General features: G+C 40.8%; 1 protein-coding gene across 2 annotated transcripts in view; it reads left to right on the top strand.

The window, feature by feature from the left end:
* The window catches only part of BACE2 (beta-secretase 2), a 63112-nt gene extending 37203 nt beyond the window's left edge, over window positions 1-25909 (top strand). The window contains exons 5-9 of one of the 2 annotated variants that reach the window (XM_061627612.1): window positions 1959-2093; window positions 3146-3247; window positions 15151-15300; window positions 19560-19728; window positions 23047-25909. In XM_061627612.1, the coding sequence (XP_061483596.1) occupies window positions 1959-2093; window positions 3146-3247; window positions 15151-15300; window positions 19560-19728; window positions 23047-23300 (810 nt within the window). In that variant the 3' untranslated portion in view covers window positions 23301-25909. The remainder of the gene's footprint in view (window positions 1-1958; window positions 2094-3145; window positions 3248-15150; window positions 15301-19559; window positions 19729-23046) is intronic. The other variant, XM_061627613.1, reaches the window with a different exon arrangement.

Here is a 25909-nt window from a genome sequence, read left to right as displayed (position 1 = left end):
CGTCTTCTCATGCACATATTTTTGTCAATTTCCCGCCACTTCCCGTGGTTGACGTTCAAAATTTTATGTAGTTTGTTTGGTATGAGAGACATAAACAGTGTGATTCTATACATGCTTACTCAACTGGATCCTATTGAATTTAGTGGGGCCCACTCCCATATAAGTGTGCATAGGTTGACACTGTAAGAAAAAGTGACTCAAGGCCATAAAAAATACTAGGACAAAGTGTTATAACATCTTCCATATTAGCTGTTCAAGTTTAATAAATATTCACAATATAGATAGGGTGTGGTAGCCTAGTTGTGTTCTTCTCAAAGTTTTTTTTTGCTGCTGGTTTTCCTAAATGGCACCTACCTTTTGGAATTCCCTCCTCTTAAATATTAGACAGGCACCACTTCTGTTATCTTTTTGGTGCCTGCTGAACACCTTCCTCTTTCAACAAGCCTTTTAAGCAGAGATTTTATCCAGTCTGTGTCTGTGCTGGAATTGCTTTTTTAGGATGTTTTTAAAGCTTTTAAAAAATATATGTTTTGTTTTAATATATTTTATTAAAGTCTGTTTTTAAGATGTTTTAGAATGTTTTTAGTGTTTTTGTTTGCCGCCCTGGGCTGCTTCTAGGAGGAAGGGCAGGATATGACAATAATGATAATGTTTAAGTAATGAACAAAAAAGTGTAAATAACTATATTGATATGCTGTTTGGATCAATATTTAAGTCAGTTGGGCAAAATAATTTGGAGAGGGGGAGATCACAAATACACACATGCTCAGGTTAGTCTGTCTTTGTTCTGTGCCCATGCCAGGCTCCTCTCCCATAACTGCTGCCTAACCTTAACATGGAGGAGGTGTGGAGAGACTGCATGCATAGTTGCTCATTCCTCCATATATCTGATATTTTTCAGTTGCTATTCCTTATTTTAAATAGCTTGGATAGGTACCTGAATAGCAGTACAAAAGTGGCAGAATTGGTACTCTGGTGATTAGGGGATATCAAGAAGAAGAAGAGAGGATTGAGAATGCTTTCCTTGTCGTCTGCATGTTGAAGGCAATAATCCTGTACACACTGCAAGCTGCATTGAACTCAGTGCCTGATCTCTATGGGTATATTACTTTTAACTGGTAATACCTGAAATGGATAATGCTATAGTTCTGTTCTCCTATGTATTTTAAACCAATGCATATTTTGGACCATAAAACGAGCCTGTATGCCAGGGTTGATTTGATTTAAATCATGATTTAAATTGCATCTCTGAAGAACTCAATTTCAGTGATTTAGATCACAGTTTAAATAACTAGTGAGGAAGGCTCTATTCAATCATCATTTTTTAGTAGAAGTGCATTATTGTTTAATATAACCTTAATACATATTCAGAGGTGTCGGTTTCCTTAACATTTCATTAGCAAGCATGTATTTCTTGAATTGGCCACACTTAGTCCTGAAATTTATTATAGCTGGTATTAAGGAGGGATAATTGTTGGAGGCCCATGTCATAGCTGTAAATCGCCCAGAGAGCTTCGGCTATGAGGCGGTATATAAATGCAATAAATAAATAAATAACCAACTCCTCTTCTTCAGTTGTTGAAAGATTGACCCTGATATTGAGTATCGAATATTGATTTAAGATTATTTTGAAATCTGGTATTTTATTTTTTTAAATAAATAATTGATTTTTATCAACCCTGCTGTACACAAGGCTAGCGATGTCTGATTAACTGATCTTGGGTTTTTTTAAAAACTGCTTTAATTGACTAATTTCACTGAAACATCAAACTGCAGGCCTAATACACAGGTTAATGCAGTTGCCTTATTTTATTTTAAAGTGGGTTTAACATGCATTAAATGCAGCTTAAGTCCCCTGAGCACCATGTGGCAGAGGGCATACATGTTGTATAATTTAACTGCTGGGTTTGATTGTGTGAGGTAGTAAGTAAGGCTTGTGACCTGTGTTTCCTTTTTAGGTCCTGGGTGGAATTGAACCAAGCCTATACAAGGGGGAAATCTGGTACACACCTATTAAGAAAGAGTGGTATTACCAGATTGAAATACTCAAATTTGAGGTTGGAGGCCAAGACCTTAATTTGGACTGTAAAGAGGTATTTATAACAAGAAAGCACAATTTAATCTTTCGATATTCAGGGATAGCCAATGTGGTGCCAGTCACAGCCTACCTCCAATGCCACCCACAAAAGCTCTCTGTAAATATCCTCTCAAAAATCATCAATATATGAGAAGCTGTTTACTGTTCCTGCTCAGCTCCTTTTTGCCTTGGCTTGAATTCTCCAATATTGAACACGCTCCCTTAAACATGCCCATGTTTCATGGGTTGCCGGGATTGGATGCTCATCCTTCCAGAGGAAGGTGCAAAGAGCTTTCTCTCTGTGAATGAGCACTAGGGTCGCTGGTGTAGGTGCCTTCCCCACCCCTGATTGGGGGGGGGGCATGCCAGCATTCCATTTTAACATTTCTGGTCCTGTGTATCTTTTTCTACTCTTTTAGGTGCCATGCCCCTATAGCAGCCATTTTGTGACTGGTGCTCACAGGCCCCAAAGAGGCCCCTGGCTTAGGGCATGCTCTTGGATCTAGCACTGCTTGTGGATGTCCAGGTGGCAGATGTGGCCAAAGAGCACTTTTTTACTAACTTAGTGGTTGGTGGAATTTGCGGTTCTAAGAAAAGACAAACAAGCTCCTGCAACCTTGAAATCTGCTCATCCCAGCAATGGGCCATAGTTCAGACATCTTTGTTTCACTATAAAACTTAAATTAGTCAATTTAGACATGAGAATAATTTCCTCTCATTCAGATTGAGGATATCAGCTGTTCTGTGAAGAATGAGGTTTGTAATCATGTATAATAGACAATGAATATCATAGAGCAAGTTGGGGCTGGAGTTAGAGCTGGCTTTCCCATTAAACTTCTGTTTAGGCCATGCTGGCGGAATCCTGACATTGCTTGGGCAAAAGGCACTGCAGAAATGTCATTGCCCCTATAAATGAGGCTTTTTGGGGTGGGGTGGAGATGAGCTGACATCACAGAGGGCCTCTGTGCTCTGCTATTGCTCCACCACAAGGATCAGTTGTTGTAGACTTTCCACTGCAATTTGCTGTTACAGCATGTTGATGTTTTTGTTCCTTTTCCCCCTGTTCAGTACAATGCAGATAAAGCTATTGTAGACAGTGGCACCACTCTTCTGCGCCTGCCAGAAAAAGTCTTCAATGCTGTTGTGGGAGCAATTATACAGACGTCCTTGGTAAGCTGCATTTTATGAAATTCACCTTCTGCGACACTTTGTTCCTTAAAGGAACCATTTTAAAAAGCTGTTTTAGGATAGGAGTTTTTCATTCATAATCAGGGGACTGTAACTAAAGGTACCTCTTTCCATCATGGTTGGAGGCTTCTTAGGTAAAAAAAAAGTGTAAATAAAAGGTTAATTACCATTAAAATTGGCATAATTTTGTTTTGCTCCAATGTGTTTACAAAACACAAGCGTTCTGTCCTTCTCCAAACATGGAGGGCTTTGGACTAAAACCTAATGGCTTTGTTGGCAGCTATTCACAAAATACTGTAAGTGCTTTTTTACTTTGCAGTGCAGGTTATTGTTCTCTAAAAAGACACCATGGCATATCACTGACAGTGAACAATCTTGTTTGCTCTAATGGGTTTTCATCTATGCATGGCATAAGGCCCAGAGCATGGGTCATATTTACCAGAGTGTGTGTGTGCATTTAATAGTGGGTTTGTCAGTATTGTACTATTTATTTTATTTATTTTATTTAATTTAATTTATATACCGCCCTAAGCCCGAAGGCTCTCTGGGCGGTGTACATAAAAGGTAAAAGCAAGCACAATATATAAATACAATAAATACAATAACTCAAGAAACAAAAACACACAAACAATACGAAAACCAAACAACATCTAGAATACAACATAGTAATAAAATACTGTAAGAATACACTTTAAAATGCCTGGGAGTATAAAAAGGTTTTCACCTGGCGCCGAAAAGATAGCAGCGTCGGCGCCAGGCGCACCTCATCGGGGGGACCATTCCACAATTCGGGAGCCACAACCGAAAAGGCCCTATTTCTAGTCACCATCCTCCGAGCTTCTTGATGGGATGGTACTCGGAGGAGGGCCTTAGATGTTGAGCGCAGTGTACGGGTAGTTTCTGTTGGCGAGTGCGTGTGTAGGTCAGACGTGGTTTGAATCCAAAAGCCGTTTAGAACAGGAATAAGACAGGCCAGGCAAGTTTCATGTAAGAGTCTTTACTAGGCAAAGACATTAGAGACATCTTTCTCCATTGACTTTTCTTCCCCCACACTGAGTTCCTGCCAGTTTCCCACCTTATCACACTCTCAGTCAGCCACACTGACCTTGATTGTCTGGAACTCTGTTCTCACAGCTTAACCCTTCTGCTTCAGGTTTCTCTCTCTCTGCTAAAAAACCTTGTCTGTGAGTCTCACAACCTGCGTCACTGACCAACAGCCCCCACCTGAGACTTACAGACTTCAAAACATCATGTTACAATTATTACATTTCTACAACATTAACTTTTCATTACAAATACATATCAGTACATGGTTTGTGTTCTTACAGCTTCTATTTACATTTCAGTTCAGTTCAGTTTCTCTTTATTCTTTATTTACACAAGTTTCACAGATTCATGTTTGTTCACTCACGTTAAGCATCTGTACTAGAGATTGGTATTTATCTTCACTTAGTGGCTTCGTCAGTATGTCTGCCAACATATGCTTTGTGTCACAGTATTGTAGCTTAATGACTCCCTGTTGTATACAATCGCGAATGTGAAAATATCGCACACTGATATGTTTTGTTCTTTTTGTGTTAGCTTCTGATATTGCCATTGCAATGCAAGTCTGATTATCCTCAAATACTGTTATGGGATACTTTACATTCACATTCACTTCTTGAGCAAGTTGCGTAAACCATTGGATTTCATTACAAGCTGCAGACAGACTCACATATTCAGCCTCAGCACTGGAGGTTGCTACTATATTCTGCTTTCTGCTGCACCAATCCAGTACTGAGCCATGCAATCTAAGAATGATGCCTGTTGTAGATTTTCGACTGGCTATGTCTCCAGCATGATCTGCATCTACATAACAGTCTATGCCTCCGTGGTTCTGTGCTGACAGCATTAATCCCTTTGTTCTCGTGCCTTTCAGGTATCTTAGCACTCTTTTGACCCCAAGCCAATCATGTTCTGATGGTTTTTCTACTTTTCTACATAAAATGCCCACTGCATTGCATATATCTGGTCTAGATACCTTCACAAGGTATTGCAGTTTCCCTATAACATGTCTGTAAAAGTCTGGCTTTTCATATGCTGTGTTGCATTCTTCTTGCTGGAATGAAACTGTCATTGGAGTACTCACAGGGTTGCATTCCTTCATGCCACAAGTCTCTAGCAGACTATCTATCTTCCCTGTCTGCAATAGGGCAAAACCACCATCTGTAGTGCGTTTTATTTCTGTTCCCAGATATTGTGCAACCGGCCCTAGGCGCTTTGTGTCCACTTGCTGTTTTAAGCTATCAAAGAACTGTCTTTCTTCTGCCTCTCCCGGGCAAAAGAACAGAATATCATCAACATAAATAGCACAATACGTTTTCTTGCCATTCATGCTTTTTACATACACACATGTATCAGCAACACATCTGGAAAAACCCATATCTTTTAACACTTCATCTAACCGTGTGTTCCAGCACCTTGCACTTTGACGCAAGCCATATAATGATTTATGTAATTTACACACTAAGCCTGGTGTTTCGGTGAACCCTGCTGGCTGTTCCATGTAAATGTCTTCTGTTAGCACTCCATGAAGAAAGGCAGTGCTAATATCATAGTGAAACACTTGCATTTGATTTATGGCAGCAATCTTTAGTAACAGCCTGATTGATTCGAATTTCACTACAGGCGCAAACACATTATCATAGTCAGTACCATAAATCTGCGTGTAGTCCTTCGCTACTAAGCGGGCTCTATATCTTGTGACTATACCTGCACTATTCCTTTTCCTTTTAAAGATCCATCTACATCCCACAGCCTTTTTCCCTTCTGGCAATGTACATAGTGACCATGTTTGGTTTTTCTTCATAGCATTTATTTCTTCTTGCATGGCAGCCCTCCACTTTTCTTGCTCAGCACGAGGTAGTTGAGCAATATCAGCCAAATTACAGGGATCCTCTGATGTATTGCTTGAGGCTGAAATGGCCTCCTGTGATGGCTGTTCTACAACACGTTTCTTCACAACAGTTTGTTCAATATCATATACCTGGTTTCTTAATGCACCATTATTAACATATTTTGACTTCTCAATCTTGCACTCAACCATAAACTTTTGTTCTGTAATTTCCCTTGCATGCATATTTCACCATCTTTTCTCACAAAACATCTATCCCCTTCAAATGTAACTTTGCAACCTATTTGAGCCAATTTTCTCACTGATAGAATGTTATATTTTAAACCAGAAATCAATAATACATCTGTTAAAATTCCCAAATTACCCATCTTCAGCGTTCCTCTCGCAGTCGCGTTCTGAGTCGATCCGTCAGCCAGATAAAGCTTCTCCTGCGTCGGCTTTGAAGTGTAAAATAAACTAGAGTCTGTGATTAGGCAATTAGATGCTCCACTGTCAAGAAGCCATTTAGAGTTAATCAGTTTATTGCTCTCTTTAGAAACAAAGTTCACGCTTGCTCTCTGACTTTCAAAGCCTCTGTTATTCCTCTTCTTTAAACAATGTCTCTGTATATGCCCACGTGATCCACAAAAATAACATGTTTTAGTCTCTTGCCTGCTTCTTTGATTTTGGTGTTGTACAGACACAGTCTTAGTCTCTTTTAATTCTATTTTCTTATTCTCTTGCCTCCTATTCCACTCTTGTTGAAGTTTCTGTTCTGTTCTGTTCCACAAAGTCCAAAGTTAGATTCCCGTCAGGTTGACTTTCCAGACCAGAGACCAGCACGTCCCATTTTTGATCCAATGAAGATAACAGGAGATAAACCATCTGTAAGTCATTATGATGAACACCTCGATCTTGGAGCTCAGCATTTAATCTACGAAATTCAGCCAAATGCTCTTCCATAGTCACATCATCTGTAAAACGCATCTGATATAGCTTCCGTGCTAAACACAGCCTGCTTCCCGCAGTTTGCTGTACATGCGCGGCTCTTAACTTTTCCCACATCTGATTAGCTGTCGGCTCATTACTCACCAGCAACAGTTGTGAATCTGATAGCCCCAGAGTAATAAAAGCCTTCGCTTTCTCGTCTTTCTTCAGCCACGCTGCTGAAGGAGCTGCCGGAGGGGGTTTTTCCACGACATCATTCAAATCCTCTTTAATCAGAACTGCTCTCATCCTCCACTTCCAGCTGGAGTCATTTACAGCATTCAGCCTCTCCATCGGCATCCCGGATAATAGATTTACAGCCATGTTGCCCTCTCTTACTTGCCTCTTACTTGCGCTTTGTTTCTCTCTGCAACAACGCCACTTCACCGGCTCTCGAACCCGCTACCACGCCTGATAAGCTGGGCCCATAACCCCTGTTGGCGAGTGCGTGTGTAGGTCAGACGTGGTTTGAATCCAAAAGCCGTTTAGAACAGGAATAAGACAGGCCAGGCAAGTTTCATGTAAGAGTCTTTACTAGGCAAAGACATTAGAGACATCTTTCTCCATTGACATTTCTTCCCCCACACTGAGTTCCTGCCAGTTTCCCACCTTATCACACTCTCAGTCAGCCACACTGACCTTGATTGTCTGGAACTCTGTTCTCACAGCTTAACCCTTCTGCTTCAGGTTTCTCTCTCTCTGCTAAAAAACCTTGTCTGTGAGTCTCACAACCTGTGTCACTGACCAACAGTTTCATATTGGGAGAGGCGCTCCACCAGGTATTGCAGTCCCATGCCGTGTAAGGCTTTATAGGTCAAAACCAGCACTTTGAATTTAGCCCGGAAACAAATAGGAAGCCAGTGCAGACGGGCCAGAACAGGTGTTATATGAGCGGACCTTCTGGTCAGCGTCAACAATCTGGCCGCTGCATTCTGGACTAACTGTAGTTTCCGAACTATCTTCAAGGGCAGCCCAACGTAGAGCGCATTGCAGTAGTCCAATCTAGAAGTTACCAGAGCATGAACGACTGAGGCGAGGTCGTCACTGTCCAGATAGGGACGTAGCTGGGCTACCAATCGGAGATGGTAGAAAGCATTCCGTGCCACTGAGGCTACCTGAGCCTCAAGAGACAGGGAAGGGTCGAAAAGAACTCCCAAGCTACGAACCTGTTCTTTCAAGGGGAGTGTAACCCCATCCAGAACAGGGTGAACATCCACCATCTGGGCAGAGAAGGCACTCACTAACAGCGTCTCAGTCTTGTCTGGATTAAGCTTCAGTCTGTTAGCTCCCATCCAATCCATTATCGCGGCCAGGCAACGGTTTAGTACGTTAACAGCCTCACCTGAGGAAGATGCAAAGGAGAAATAGAGTTGCGTGTCATCAGCATACTGGTGACAACACACTCCAAAACTCCTGATGACCGCACCCAGCGGCTTCATATAGATGTTGAAAAGCATGGGGGACAGTACCGATCCCTGTGGGACTCCACAATGGAGAGTCCAGGGTGTCGAGCAGTGTTCCCCAAGCACTACCTTCTGTTGACGACCCACCAAGTAGGAGCGGAGCCACTGCCAAGCAATACCCCCAACTCCGTGAGCCTTCTCAGAAGGATACCATGGTTGATGGTATCAAAAGCAGCTGAGAGATCAAGGAGAATCAACAGGGTCACACTCCCCCTGTCCCTCTCCCGACAAAGGTCATCATACAGGGCGACCAAGGCTGTTTCGGTACCAAACCCAGGCCTAAAACCGGATTGAAACGAATCAAGATAATCAGTGTCATCCAAGAGTCCCTGGAGCTGGCCGGCCACCACCCATTCCAGAACCTTGCCCAGGAACGGAACATTCGCCACAGGTCTATAGTTGTTCAAGTTATCTGGGTCCAAGGAGGGTTTCTTCAGGAGCGGTCTCACTACCGCCGCTTTTAGGCAGTCAGGGACCACACCCTCTCGCAAAGAGGCATTGATTACCTCCTTGGCCCAGCCGGCGGTTCCGGTCCTGCCAGCTTTCACCAGCCAAGAGGGGCAAGGATCCAGCACAGACGTGGTCGCCCGCACCAGTCCAAGGATCTTGTCAACATCCTCAAGCTGCACCAACTGAAACTCATCCAATAAATGAGGACAAGACCGTGGTCTGGATGCTTCATTGAATCCAACTGCTATAATATTGGAGTCTAAGTCCCGACTATTGAGAATCCAAAATTATGACAAAGCTCATGGCTCCAAACTGCTGCCAAAAGGCAAGACCACCCACACGTGAGCTTCTCTCTCCTTCTCTCCTCCTACACCCTGAACAGTACATGCAATACAGATTGTGCTAGGGCACAAGCTAAAGGGGTTATGCTAAAATACATTGTGTATTCTAAATTGCAGGGATGAGAAACCTGTGGTCCTCCGGATATTTGAACTCACATCAGGCCAGCCAACATGGCCAATGGTTGGGAATAATGGGAACTGTAGCCTCACAATATCTAGAGAGCCATAGGTTTCCCATCCATGCTATAAATTATGAAGGAATTAAACTGCTTGTTAAATAAGTAAGAGGAAGGAAGATGTAATTATAGTATAGTCGCTTCTCTTCCTTTCTTCACCATAGCAAGAAGGTAAACTGGAATGAAGGAGATAAAGTGCAGGTCCCATAATGTCATGATTTTCATACACTATGGATATGAGCTTCTGTTTTTCCTCTAAATACTGCATGTGTTTTATGTGCTGAAAGAATGAAAGGGGGAAATGGCCAGCAGTCATAAGGCAGAAAATTAAGTAGTTGGAGGAAGGGAAGAGTCATTAACATTGAGAAGGGCTGCCCTTGGTGTTTGAATGCCATCTTGGCACTGAATGCATGGGCAATATCTTATAGACCGAGTCATTGTTAAAGTCCTCCCAGTGTGGTGTAATGGTTAGGTTGTTGGACCAGGAAGACCATGGTTCAAATCCCCACTCAGCTATGAAGCACACTGGGTGACCCTGGGCCAATTACGGTCTCTCAGCCTAACCTATCTCAGAGGGTGGTTGTTAGGATAAAATGGGGAAGGGGAGAACCATGTACCCCACCTTGAGCTTCTTGAAGAATAGGTGGGATATAAATGTAATAATAAAAAAGGTGGGGTGGCTGTGTGCTAGGAAGTGAAAAGCTAACTGTCTTTCTTGAGACTAGACTCCCCCTAGCTGTTTCCTTAAATGAAAAGGGAGAGAAGGGAGGAACTGAGGCTAGGAATAATGCATGGAAGCTATGCTTTGATATTGTTTCAGAAGAATCTATCTAAATTCTTCTAATCTCAGAACATTTCAGCACCACTTGCAGGTTGAACTGCTCAGTGTGAAACAAACCATATGATTTCAAGTAAATCCATTTGCCAGTTTGGTGTTCCCCCACCCCGCATATCCCATGCAGGAAATAGCGTTGCAATGCTATTCCTGTCAAATTTAATGATTTTCAATTTCCTGGCTCTTCAGTCTAAAATCTTGAAATAGCAAAAACAACAAACTGGCTGATTTATACATGATTTCTGTGTTTTCTACGACAGGGGTTGCCAGCCTGTCACCCATAGGTTCCATGGCACCCGCAAAGGCCTTCACTGGTGCCCCCAGCCAGTAGCACAGAATCTGAGCTTTCATTTTTTTTAAAAAGTAAATCTCTAGCCCTTCTAAAAAGAAAGTTATGGAGCAACATGTGCAGGTACCCTTCTAAGTGATTTATGTGAGATGAGCCAGCTCGGCTGCTCCTGCCTGTCATTGTGATTAGCCAATGAGTGAAGTCAGAGCTGTGATTGATAAGCGAGTTGTTTTGACAACAGGCAATAGAAATCCTGAAGAGCTGCTAATGCCCTCCTTTAGTGCACGTTTCCTGCTTAAATCTTTTTTTCTAGTCCTTAGAATCTCCATAATTTGCTCTTCCTTTTCCCCTAGCAACCAGGATGCATTTTTCCTGTGCTAGGTTCACCTGAGATCAGGTAGTGCATAGATGTTTTTTGTTCCTTTAACAGCTGTATGGCAGGCAGAAATGTAACAGGTAAAGCCTCTTCTTGTATGGAAATATAATTATGGGAAAAGGTTCACCACCAACTTTGCCCTCCCCTTTTTATAGCATTACATCTTCCCTCCTGAACGATACCAAACACTTGGATATCATGGAAATGTGGCTGTGGTTGATAATGGTGTTAGCCCATGCAAGGGGGGGCTCCACACATTCCTTCTATACATAGAAGGTTGTGTGAACTATTCCATCATAATTGCTTATATCTGCTATTCCTTTTTTTAGAAAACCTAATACAGGATTTTAAAAAAAAAAAAGCCAATCAATTTTATTCTAGTAATAGGTGGGGGGGAATCTTCTCTATCCACTTTATTCACATACAGCCCACATAATTTTGTGAAACCTCCTTCATGTTCCCTTCCCTTCGTCATCCCACCCCTCGCATCAGTGGTTCCCAAACTTTTCCCCCCATGGACCACTTGAAAATTGCTGAGGGTCTTGGCGAACCATCAGCTCTGGACAGACACCACCCTTTAAGAAGGATGCAGACAAACTGGAACAGGTTCAGAAGAGGGCAACAAGGATGGTCAGAAGACTGGAAACAATGCCCTATGAGGAGAGACTGAAAGAACTGGGCATGTTTAGCATTAAGAAGAGAAGACTGAGGGGAGATATGATAGCACTCTTCAAGTCCTTTAAAAATTGTCACCCAGAGAAGGGCTAGGATCTTTTTTCAATCACCCCAGAGTGCAAGACACAGAATAAAGGGCTCAAGTTACAGGACGCCAGATTTCAGCTGAATCTCAGGAAAAACTTCCTGACTGTCAGAGCGGTATGACAATGGAACCAGTGACCTCAGGAGGTGGTAGGTTTCCAACCCTGGAGGCATTCAAGAGGCACCTGGACAACCACCTGTTGGGGATGTTTTTGCACTGAGCAGGGGTTGGACTCAGTGGCCTTATAGGCCCCTTCTAGTTCTATGATTCTGTGTCCCCATGGCAGACATTTTGTGTTACACCATGCCCCCATGGCAGCCATTTTGTTATTGGTGCCCCTAGCACTCTCTCAAAATTTGAGGTGTGTCTCTAGTCCAGAAAGGTTGGTGACTCCTGGTCTACTCTGAGCATGACTAAGTCTGGATCAAACTGTTCATATAGATAAGAACTATTTGCATATTCATGCCACTGGTGATATATTGTCAGGATATATTGTCACTGGTGATATACTGGTGATATATTGTCACCAGAACATTCTGGTACAATCTGGGGAAGATGCAATGCACAGTTGTAAAAACTGTAGGGTTTTAAATAACTCTGTGTGATGACTCCTAAAACTTAGGACAGTTATTTAAATTTGTTAGTTGCCAAATGCTGTAACTTCTAGGTGACAGATAATGTTAAATGTTAAAATAATCCAATATAACAATAAAACAAAATAAACCCAAGCTGTGCATCAGTTTACAGGGCACAAGATAATAAGAGATGTTAAAACTGTTTTAAAAATTAAGGGTGATAGTAATACTTGGGATAGACCCACTGAAATCAACAGACGTTTGTTGATTTCAGTGGGTCTGTTGTAAGTATGACTAACATTGAATATTACCCTATTTTTTTAAGTTCTTTTAAAAGGCCAGGGAGAAGCGGAGAGCCTTTGCCTAGTGCTGGAATGACATTAACATTGGTGCCAGGCAAAATTCTTTGGGGAGAATCCATTTCTGGAGACAGTAGCTTCTCTCTTCTACTTCTTTCTATTTAAATACATATCTCCCTCCTATCCCTGTTTACCAGAGAAAGTCCTGGTTTTTCTTTTATGTTTCTCTTGTGCATCACTGTCCCTATCTCTGCCTTTTCAGTGTCAGTTGCTAGAGTTGTCAGTCTCTGGTGTGCTGTCTCTTGCCTTCCCTAGGGTTTTTAGTGGTTAAATATCTGAAGAGTGTGGGAGGCATCTTGTCTGTGTATAAATTCCTGAATGCTCAGCTGCCATGTCACGCACAGGCTGCCATTCCGTATGCTGGTGAGGTTCACCTTATTGCTGATAACAGAATGTTGGGCACTTTTTTGTTCTTGTTTATCTTTAAGACACACACACCCAAAGATCAACATTGACTTTGAAAATTGTGCATAACAGTCTGTTGCAGAGCCCATGAATACAGCAGATGGAAGCACCTTAGCATTGAGTATATGGGGGAGGAGCAGCTCAAGGCAGTGATCCTTTGTATGAGAATAGGGTTGGTGGATTTTTTACACAAGCATATTTTTTCTGTGAAATGTCTGGCAGTTTGTAATAAGCTGCTTGATATCAATGTATATGTGTTCAGGACAGTGGAGTTGACCTGTTCTTCACCCAAACAATGTTTGTTTTGGTAGGAATGTTTGCTAATGACACATTAGTAAAAGCTGTGGCTGCATAGTAAAGCATACAAAGAACTCAATTTAAGGAAATGCCTTTGTCCTGTCCTGTCCTGTATTTATATTGGCGTATTATGTGCCTCTCAAAAAGTGTAAATGTGGGGAAGAAGCTTGGCCTGGCCTGGGAGAAACTGCATGGGTTGTTATATTGTATTGTATGTTCTTAGGATGAACAATATATTTAGAGGGCAATCCGATACTCAGTTTATTGAGAATTTACTCTCAAGTAAATGGATAAAGGACCGACATTTTCAAGATCTGCTTGAAGCTGCATCAGTAGGAGTAAAATGAAAGAAAATGCTGACAGAGTTAATCATCAATCTGTTGAAATGTATAGGCAGATGTGCATTTTTAGTAGAAAGGCCTTTTGATCTTTAAAAGCTGGAGACTTTAATCAGCTTGGTAGAGAGCAGTATCAGAAAGGCTACTTATTTTTCAGGGGTCTTGGTAAGATTGACTCTTCCTAGTTATCGTATTACTTGCAAAACTGTTCCACTTCCAGCATAATTTGCCACTACCCTTTAGAACTAAGGCCACATGTTCCCAGCTGCTTCTTTCTCAGGTATGTTGCTAATACTTCTCCTCAAGGCTGTACTTGTTCCTAGGTGACAAAAACAGGATTTCAGTCATTCAACCTAAAACATCTTTCCAACCACGCAGTTAGTCAAATTTAAAATAAGTCTCCACATGTGAGATCTAACATTGCCAAATGTACACTAGTGCTGTGATAAGGTCTGTGGATATAGAAGATAGATGATTTTAATAGTGAGTCCACTCGCAGGTTTTTTGGAGAAATGTACAATCTTCCCTGGATTAAGCTCAGCAGAAAACTTTTTTTCTGGTTGCAGTAGAAGTAGGATTTGAACAGCATATAATTGGCTATCCTTTATGTCAATTGGTGAAGCCCTCTGGAGTAGAGCTGATTGACTGCCCCTTGTGTCAAACACCAACTTCTCTCCCCCTTCTCAAAGCAGCTTCCAAGAGCAAAAATAAATTGGTGGGTTTTTTGTTTTAAACTGAATATAGTCTTCTAAGGGAACGAACAACAAAGCAAACTGCCTTCCTAAAGCATGGATGAGCAGGAAGAGATAATCCTATAAGAGGTAGATCTGGATGTGGTATAATGTGTCTTGTGAGGAGCATTGAAGTGGTGGGGAACAGTGTCATCCCACAACAGAAAAATCTTACTCCTGTGTCTAGGTAGCATCTGTATTACACCTGGGTCCAGTGAGCTACAGATGCCGTTGGACAACAACTCCCACCATCTTTGAGTATTGGCCACGTTGGCTGTAGCTAATGGGGGTTGTAGTCAACAACTTCGAGAGGGCCACAGGTCCCCCACCGTAGTATATACCAGAAAAGGTGTTTTTTTCATGTGAAACAGCTGAAGTATGCCAAACCATAATGTGGGAGTATATTCTTCCCAAAACATAATTAGCATGATATCTTGAATTGATGTGCTCTTATTTGTGAGCAATGCTGGCTATGAGTGCCATAGTTGTTGAGAACAACACATTACTACCAATCTACCCGGTTAAACTGAAGTAAACTATTCATGGGGGGGGGAGGGGAAGTAACTGGAGGGGAAAATAGCTGCTAATAAATGTGTTGTGTTGGGATATTCTCTCACATCCCCCCATATAGATTCAAGAATTCTCATCTGGATTTTGGAGTGGCATAGAGCTTGCTTGTTGGGATAAAACTGAAAGACCTTGGACCTTCTTTCCTAAGATATCTATCTATCTGAGAGATGAAAATTCCAGCAGATCATTTAGAATCGCTATCCTTCCACAGGTCTGAACAAGCCCTTTTATTTTGTATCTTATTGTTCATCTAGAGGTGATAATTTCATTGGTCATATGGTAAAATGGCAGTGATTGGAAGCACTTAATGAATACTCCATTGAAGATTATGTATGCTGCCTTTTTAAAAACAGGATTTAAACTGTTGCTATTCCTTCCCATACTTACACAGAAGGTAGGCTGCCCTTTGGTGGAATCTTGCTGGTCTCTTAGTTACTGATAGTGGAATGCTTGCTTGCAATTCTGTAGAGATCTGTTCAGCAGTAAAACAGTAATGGTGTTCATGTGACATAGCTGCAGTAAGTGACCACATGAGGGTAGGTGGGAGGAGAAACAGGATCATGACAGTAGGCCATGCTCCAACCCACATGCATTTGGATCAAAGTCAGTGTGAAAAATCAGAGTTCCCAATTACATGGAAACAGTCCTACAAGTATACAGGCATAAATTCTGTGCAGATATTGAACTGAAGTTAAACAGCCCCTCCTTGCACATTCACTTACCATGTTTATGCTAGGTGAGGAGCGTAAGGGGCTATAGCCTAGAAGACTTGAGGGAGCATGTGAGTCCTGTAATCACCTCTGACAATGTAGTGACCCACGCACACCCATTGCATATAAAACTGTTTTACTGTCAAGAATGATAACCTTTTGGACATTTGGATTGGTCGCTGTGTGCATAAACCTGTTCCTACTATGTGCACAAAACACATGTTTAAAGAAAGGTTTATAGCAATAACTGGCCAGTGTTTTGACTCCCTCTTTTTCGATCATATTTTAATAAAAACAGAGGTTGGTTCACATATGACAGTTCTTTAGAAATGCGCAAGGCTCCTGTCAGACTGGCTGCCAGTCAACTTTCATTGATATCTTTTTTGCATGAATGGACATCTGTGTGCTTGTGGGGTATTCCATTACAGAAATCTCAGCATTCTGGTGTACATTGCTCATGTGGAGCACCTCTAAATAGGTCCAGTCCAGCCAGAACTCTGACAGCAAACACTCATACTCCTGGTGTGACTACGTGGGGGTAGGGGACACATGATGAACCAGCCCCATGTTTCATGGTAGTGGTAGACTGGGGTCCATCTAGTCTGGATCATTTTATTAGAAAAGCTGCTTTTAGACTACCTACAGATAATACTTTGTGGGGGAGGGGGAATTAATGAATGCCCCGAAGAACATTAATGAAATGATGTTTTGTGAAGTCTCTGTTATCTTTATAATCTTAGTATGCAAAGATTGTGAAGTAGATTGCAGACAGTCCAGAAGTTGTTCATGCAAATCTGATTATCTTGAAATATTTCTATAAGCTTAAGTATCCTTGCCCATACTTTCAAGCAGCTTGAAGCAAATGTGACTTTGAAATGACCTCCAGTTGTAATTCTAGGCTTAAAGTTTTAATGAGCAGCCAAGTGAAATGGGGGTCTGTACTTGCCTTGGTGACATTGCTCAGTCTGTCATGTAACATTATTTGAGTACTGTATATTCCGGCGTATAAGACGACTGGGCGTATAAGACGACCCCCAACTTTTCCAGTTAAAATATAGAGTTTGGGATATACTCGCCGTATAAGACTACCCCTGCTTATGACATGCAGGTACTTAGCAGGAAAACTGTCACTTATAAACTTATAAATATTAATATTTGGATTGTCCAGTTGTTTTGTTTTTGTGCCTAGGAATTACCACCAAAAACTGGGGAAAGATGTGAGAAATCTTTTTTTTAAAAGCAACATTAAATGCCTAGACTCTAGTTTCCAACACTATGGAGTATTTATTGATTGATTAAGAGAATTTATATCCTGCCCTTTTGCTGTTAAAAACAGAGCTCAGCACAGCTTACAAATATAGTAAAAACAATAAAAATACACAATCAGAGAAAAACAAGCCAAAATGTTAGGAAAAGGAGTCTTTCACACCACATGCTCAGTTCTAAATACTGTTGCAGCAAGTTTTACAAGCTCCTCCAGTATTCCACTGGTGCAGGCACTCAGACATTCAAAGTACTGTATGTTTCTTAGGTTTTATAAAAGCAGAGCTTTGCTTAACTCAAAATTTCTTCTCCCTTTGATAACCACATCTACACAGGTTCCACCTCCATACTCAAAATGAAACTGAGCCTGGAAGTGTGCAACAACCCCACACATACCTTGCTAATTAGATTACCAATGCCAGGATGTCTGTCTTATCGACTACTCTCCTGCTCCCCCCCCCCACACACACCGGGCATCATGAAAGACCCAGTCCTGGGCTCAGAAAGAAAATAAATATCTGGTCCTCTTCAAAGTATTGATAAGCCTCTTGTTTTAATTGAAATAATAATTATAAATTCTTGTTCTTATCACTAATGGGAGTTAATTATCTTGCATATGCTGCTGTTGCTTCTATGGCTGTAACGGAGTGAGGTTAAAGATAAGTGAAATGCAAATAGGAAAAAAAAATACAGAAGGCAGTAACACTTTCCTAAATGTAATACCATACCAACCACAACAAGATTCCTATAAGGCAAAAAACTAAGCATCTCACAACCAGTCAGGATTCCTAACCAAAAACCAAAAATATGATAAATGAAGAAATATTTATATAAGCATAACTATCAAATATATTTATTATTTACACAAACTGTAAAGATATTTATAGTGCAATCCTAAATTTATTTATTCAGAAGCAAGTCCCAGCGTATTCAATGGGGCTTACTCAAACAGGGACAGAACTGCAACCTCAAGTGATAAGCAACTTCATTCACACAACCCAAAATTCTGAATCATGCCAGTTTACACTGTTTTGCAACTGTTTATACTTGTTTTTATGGTTATTGGATTTTAAATGGCTTTATTTCTTGTTGTGAGCTGCCTTGGTTTCCAACCCTACCTCACAGGGTTGTTGGAAAGACTACACATACACACTCACTGCAGATGTATAAATACATACAGCCCATATAATAGTTTATTGTCAAACCAGTTGGTCATTGCAGAAAAATCAGTATTAGTTTTTTAAAAATCAGTATTAGTTTCCTACAGAATAAAAACTGCAATGCCTAAGTAAGCCCTGCCTACTTGCTTTAAAATAGGACTGGGGGGGGGCAGAAAGAGAACACAAACACAATTCTTTTTTACATTCACTCCAAAGTCCCATTGATTTTCAGCACATTCATAATCATGTCTACTCAAAAGTAATTCCTACTGAATTCAATAGGATTTACTCTGGACATATGGGATTAGCACTGTTTTTACCCCCAAAAGCAACTATTGGGAAGGTTTTCAAAACACTGCCCAGGATCTGACTCCTACACACAACAGGGGGAAAAACTGAAATGTATATACCTACCCAATTTATGAGATTTTCAGATAAACAGGAGGGGAAACCACAATTTTCTGGCCTCGCAATGAGGTTTTGCAGACACTGCCACCAAACAAACACTTCACTGATTGGCTGAAATCCTGAACGGGCGGGGTTAAAGTTACGAAGTGCTATACAGTAGTTTAAAAAAAGATTTAACCGGGGGGGGTGCCTGACGTTTTTATATATATCTCGAGAACCGCACCACCTAGAAACTTAATTTTTTTTTTAAATGAAAGCTGAGAATCCGGGCCACCTAAGGGGCTAGCCGGGCGCCGGGTGGCATGCTTAGAATCCGAGTAAAACCCAGCTATCCGGGCAATATGGCAACCCTAATAAGACGACACCCGGCGTATAAGACGACCCCCGACTTTGGAGAAGATTTTCCAGGGTTAAAAAGTCGTCTTATACGCCGGAATATACGGTATCTTGCTAACAACATTTTAGGGAAATGTGCAAATACTACTAGGCAGAATCTGTATCAATTATAATTGGAGAATTTGGAGAATTTCCTACCCAAAATTACAGCAGTTTTTCTTGTTTCAGTAACTTTGCTGCAGTTGATAGATTAGTATGATACAAGGTGCCCATCCATGATAAAGAGAGCTGAAGCTCATGAATTATTTGGTGTCATTTTGATATGTGGACTGGAAGAGAGAAGAATCTAGGCAAAGACAATTGTAGATGGGGTGTATGATGCCAAGAGGTATATTAATTTCTTTGTGAAAGGTAAGTGGGGTCTGAGCACTTTGAGCATCTTAAAATTCAGCATTTCTATAGACAATGGAGTCATTCCACAACTCTTCTTAATGTATTTGGCTACACTGTGTGTTCAGATCTTACCAGTTAATCTCCTAAATGAGCTATGTTGCTAATCTTTAACAGTCCATTTTTTCTTTCAAAATAAACAGCTTTATATTCAGCCTGTTCTTGAGATTGGACAGAAACTAGGCTGTTATCGGTTTGGCATCTCCTCTTCTACCAGTGCCCTGGTCATCGGTGCTACAGTAATGGAAGGATTCTATGTCATCTTTGATAGAGCTCAAAAAAGAGTGGGCTTTGCATTAAGTACTTGCGCTGGTAAGAGACCATTTCTGAATAGGGAATGCTTAATTCTTTAAGGTAGCACCTCAAGTCTAAGAAATATATAACCCACTTTTTTTAAAAAAGCAGCACATAAAGAACCTTGCCTTAATACTTGAAAGGGTATTTGCAAGTCTGCAAACTGTTTTTTAACACTTAGAGTGTGTGTTTTAATTGCAGATTTCAGCAGCCGCACTGCTCACTGGGACAAGATGGTTTGAGCACATAACACCAATTCTGGCACAACTGCTCTGGTTACCAATTAGTTTCCAGGCTCAATTCCAAGGCTTTGATTGATAAAGCCTTATACGGCTCAGGACCCCGATATCTCAAGGATCTCCTCTCCCTATATGTACTAACCTGTACCCTGCACTTGGCATTGGATGCCCTTCTTTGTGTGCCCCATGAGAGTGGCAACACAAGAACAGGCCTTGTCAGTGGCAGCCCCGTTTGTGGAGTGCTCTCCCCAGGGAGGTTCGTCTGACGCCATCATTATCCATCTTTAGGCATCAGGCAAAATCATTTTTCTTCTCCCAGGCATTTGGTTCTTAACTTTGGAAGGCTTTTTGGAGGACTTCTGTTGTATAGCCTTCCCAAGAAGGGTTGCTCCACCACCTATGTATTGTTTTGCTTTTAACTTTCTATATTTTAAAAAAATCTTTTGCTTTTTTATTTTTTTTGAGTGCACATATTTGTGTAGAAAAGCAACAACAAATTTAATAAATAAAATAAATGTAATCTTAATTGTCACAACTGGCTTGTAAAGTAGAACAGGCAGAGAGATTATTTGCTGAAAGCTGCCAGTGACCCTTAAAAAGTGAGTTGGGCTGGCATCATAGGAACCAAACAACTAGTTCCAATGTGCCTAAGGGAACTTTGGACTGTGTTTTTCATCTCCTATTCCACATGACAAATTATGTTTGAAACTGAGGGAATTGTCTAAAGCAATTTGATATGGTGTTGTGGGGGAAGGTTTCTTGTTCAAAAGGAAAAAAAATCCTACTGGGCTTCAGGCCCAAAGTAATTATTTGAATTTCAGCTTAGATTTCTTTGTTATACCTAATATACTCACACACATGCATGCATGGACACAGATTAGTACAAGGTTGTTCTGGAAAGGAATATTAATTTTGGACATACACTGTGAGAAGGAATTTTGCTGTTACATTTCTGAAACCACGCAATAAAGCAAAGCTGAATAAGCGTGATTACTCTTCTGAAATAAGACGTTTTCTGGAAATGAAAAGCCAAAATGTATGTTGCAAGAACTTAAATACAGAGTTTTGCAAAGGCTCTTGTTACAGTTCTAATAAGAGTGCTTGATAAACTGTCCATAATATCTTTCCATTTTAGATAAATTACTCGGCAGGGGAGAGGTTGGGTGGATAGGAAATGAATAGATAGGAACCTTTTGATGTTCAAGAACAAGAGTGTTAACACAGTCCTGGTATCATTCATTTTGCTACAAGGAGAACAGAATGTTCACTTTGCCTTTATTTTAAGATGAAATTCATTTTTTTCTATTCAGTGTGCCTTTCATATGGGAGTAGCATGACCAAACAGGAAATAAACTAGAGTGGGAAAACTTAATTTAAGGTGTAGCTGGGTTTTGTTTCTATGTTTAGCTGATTCTTCTTAAATATACACATTTTCCTTAACTTGAATTTAACAGAGAACTTTTAACTGTTAACACTATGTGCAAACTGGGCCTTAGGCTGCAATTCTTCCAATTCCTTATGGGACTTTGTGGAGAGGCAGAGCCACCACTGCATCCACAGCCTGCCTGCTCACGGCTGCAGCAGTGGAGAGGGGGGGCTTCCATCAGCTTCAGGCTGATGCAGCAATCAGGTCCAGATCAGGCCTGATTCCGGCTGATGATGGCTGTGAGACTGGCTTGGAATCCAACAATTCCTGGGCTACCCTAGAACAACCCTTGGAATGCCCTGTTTCAGGGCTTTCTGCTGGTAAGGATACTGTCAGCAGGACTCCTGCTTGTTCGGTGGCTGGTGGGAAGATGGCTCGACTGGGAGCTCAATTCAAAAACCTCACAGGCCGGTGCAAGGAGGTTTGGATTGCTCTGCCCATGTTAAACCATTATTTAGTGTTGCAAGGATCAGTTGCAGTGAGCCTTGGGCGTGTGCACTCCCCCTTCTGTCCTCACAGAGCCACAAGGAGCGGATTAGACGCTTCCCATTCAATTTTAGATTAAATTTTAGTGTTGTATCTGAACATTAAACTGGTTAATCTTAACTATGATTTTTTGAAACAAACCAAATTTTTAAAACTATGATTGTCTGAAATCAGCCATGTCTTGCCTTAATAAGCTGAGACATGAATTTGCTTCTTGTACCTATACTCAACCACATCATGTGAACCAGAAAATAAGCCAGGAAGTCTTAATAATTTCCTGTTTCCTGGGAAACTATTCTTTATGGTGCCTAAACAGGCTAGGATATAAAGTGGTTTTAACTTAGCTTAATATCCATAGTTCCCATCTATAGTTCTGTGGTTCAGATGTAATAGGAAACTATAGTGAACGGAGACTTCGTGGCTCCCCCTCACAAAGGAAGGGGTGAGTGGCTGCATGCAGGGGAGCATGGCTTTTTCATATCCCGGAGAACAGTAACAAGATCTAGGGCCTTTTCGGTGGTGGCCCCCGAATTATGGAATGCCCTCCCAGATGAGATACGCCTGGCGCCTTCTCTGTCATCTTTTCGGCGCCAGGTAAAAACCCACCTCTTCACCCAGGCATTTTAAAGTATTTAAGCTTTTAATCTTATTTTTTTTAGTTTTCTTTCACTTTGTTTATATAATGTTTATATTGTCTGTGCAATACACACTTGCTGTATTTTAAATATTGTGGTTTTATCATGTTGTACACCGCCCTGGGAGCTGCTAGCTATAGGGCGGTTTAGAAATGCAACTAAATAATAAATAAATAATAATAATATCTTGGCTTATTAAACTGAGATATGATCATCCAAACACAGCCTGTGGTTTGAAGTTAGCTTATTTCAATGAAACCCACAATTTGCTAGTCTCAGACAACATGGGAAGCTGTAGGGTTGATCTAAAATGGAAGCGAATGCTTCAGAACCCCTCATGGCTCTGCGGGGAGGGATAGGCTGCAGAAGGGAACCTGCAAGTCTGAGTGTCATCCAGACTCATTCTCACAGTGCTAAACTATTGTTTAGTATTTATACCTGAACTCATCCATAAATATTTACATGTATACAATGGTTAAAGTCTGCAAACCTTTTTAAGACTTCCTCTTTAAATATTTGTGCCTCTCTCATTCATTTTGTGCTCTTTTAGAAGCTGGTGGTTCTCCAGTATCTGAGATTGAAGGCCCTTTTGAAACTACAGATGGAGCAAGCACTTGTGTGTCCACAATATCCTTCCATGAACCATTGTTGTGGATTGTGTCCTATACACTGATGAGCTTCTGTGGACTTTTCCTTCTTGTGCTCATTGTCATGCTGCTGCTGCCACCTCGGTGTCGCCATCATTATACTGACAATGATATTGTAAATGATGAATCATCCTTAGTACAGCATCGATGGAAATGAAGAATTCAATCAAAGCTCAAGGAATCCTTGCACTTTGCTTAGCAGAACTATGGATGGGTTATTCCAACCAAAGGTAGAAGAAGCCCACGCTTCACTCCTTGCAAACTTATACACATGTTTCATCAGAAGATGTCCTCCAATTCTGCTGCATCGTAATTTTTAATCTTTATTTTCTAACAGGTTTTTGAACCAAATACATATATATACAACTCCAAGCGCTGTTCCTAGTCAACAACTGTACAGCTGAGCCAATTTGTACATTTTTAAAAATGCTAAATCCATATTCCGTACTTCCAACAAGATTAGCTTCTCTACCCCATGCCCACCCTATGAAAAAAACAAAAATATGTATGTATGGTTTTGGTGAGCTATTAGTCAAACTTTGAATGTCTAATCAGACTGATGAACCAATAGATATTTGTTTTTCTTATCAGCCACTTTTTAAAAATCACTTTGTTGCTTATGAACTGCATCTACATCAGTGGTCAATAGAAAGAGAGGTTAGTCCTTTATGCAGAAGGAAGAAGCAAGGCAGACTAAAGAGATTTTTTTTCTTTCAAATGAGGAGCGTATCTGTTACTTTCAATGGATCTCTCTTTGTAACTCTCAGAAGAGATGAAGTAGGAAAGAACATTGAAACCAAAACCTATTGTGCAGCCTTAATATAAAACAAGACTACCTCTGAATTTACAAGGATGTCATTCACAAATATGATGCAGGTAGATCTGCTCTTCACATTGAGAAATATCCCATTCCACAGGAGTATAGCGCAACTGCTTAGCTCCTTTCAGCTGTCCTTTTGAGCTTTTTTCCACATAATGACATTTTAAAACATTTGATTTTACCACCCACGTTAGCATCCTGTTTTCTGAATTCATGCATAACAAATCTTTGAATGGGCTTTTGGAGCCTTTGTACATCCATCCTCCAAAGCAGATGAGCTATAAGGGCAAGTGTCTCTCTTTACACCTTTTGGACGTCTCTAATGACTAGAAATTGAAATGAAAACAATGCATTGTAAGGTGAATCTGTTCAACTGAAAGGTGGCCCATTTGGCTGAGGCTACAGTCGTGAAAGGCAAAGGGGCCTTTTTTCATGAATGAACAGTGAGCTAGGAGGTGGACCAGTTGATTAATACAGACATTTTTTAAAGCCTCATATGGGTTGCACTTTAAGCATGGCACAGATACAACACTAGGAGCTTATGTGCACACAAGTATCTCATCCCATGCCAAATCCTGCCTCCCATGTAGTTTTGTATTTCTGTGTTCAAAGACAGCCTGTGCTAAAATCAGTATATGGCAACAGCGTGCCTACAACTAATTTAGAGCAGTCCTTGCCACCCCAAAAGCTTTCACAGGCTGAAACACTTGTATGAATAGGCCTTGCCTTAACTCAGTATTTCAACCTCTGTGTGTGGGCGGGGTGTGTGTGTGTGTGTGTGTGTGTGTGTGTGTGTGTGTGTGTGTGTGTGTGTGTGTGTCCAAAAGCACTGAAAACAAAACTCATGAGTTTGGATAGGTTTCTAGTTAAGAATCAAACTATAGTTGTATTAAATTAGTAAAGTAGTTGTATCATTCAGTTTTCCTTTATACTTAATGATCCAATGTTACAGAAACTGGGAAACCCTGTAATTATGATAAAAGAGGGTGCAATCTCTTCACCCTCCTCTAATGATTATCACACTGTATTAAAATTCTTCCACGTGCTTGGCTGAGCATTCATATTGGATGTTTGATGTTCAAGCAAGGGTGTGAAAAATAGCAGTGTTTGTCAGACTGGTGGCCTATACACTTTCCTCTTCACATTTTCCACAGTTCTGGTCCTGTTGCACATCACATTTTTGATCCTCTCCTGGATGCCAGAAGTGTAAGCTTCCTATACAAGCTCATTATGACACAAGCACTAGAGCCAATTCAACCACTGAAGTCAAGAACAGAAACTCTGCTTTGCAAAGATTTCCATTTCATATCTGTACCATTCCCATAACACATTTGGTTGGGAACCTTGCCTTCCAGAGTTTCTTGCATGATAAATCAAAATATCTTGCGTGATGGGATTTTGTCTAGAATAGGTAAACTATGTGGGGAAAATTCTGATTCAAGATATTGATTATTCAGTGCTGTTAAGCAGTTCTGAAACTAAAGCCACCATACTGTTTTCCTTTTATTCTTCAATCAGAAAGGCACAAGGGTCAGAGAAAACTAGTTTTCTGTTTAGAGGGAAGTAAATTAGTCTGCTCCACTCCTAATTTGATTTTTCTGGTCCATAACTAATGTTCAAAAGCAAGCCTTTTTTCTTGCATTTTCTCTTTAAAATCTAATTATTTTTTGCATATAATGTGGAATCTCTTCATCACATGGTAAGCAGTAAGCTATTGTCTGTATGAAGAACCAAGACCCTTGAAACACGAAGGGGGGAAAATGTACTGGCTGATTTGAGTATCATTCTAAGTTTACTTTTTAATGACAATTAAATTTATCAGGAGCTTTTTACTCCACAGTATTTCACACCAGTGCCTATTAGCTAGTTCTTTCATTGTGAATGTTATTGGTGGTTAGGACACTGTAAATATAAATACTTGAAATAAATAAGCAATAATAAAATAA

The sequence above is a fragment of the Rhineura floridana genome, chromosome 5, assembly GCF_030035675.1.
Source record: "Rhineura floridana isolate rRhiFlo1 chromosome 5, rRhiFlo1.hap2, whole genome shotgun sequence".
Taxonomy (NCBI): Eukaryota; Metazoa; Chordata; class Lepidosauria; order Squamata; family Rhineuridae; genus Rhineura; species Rhineura floridana.
This window is presented reverse-complemented; position numbering and strand designations above follow the sequence as displayed.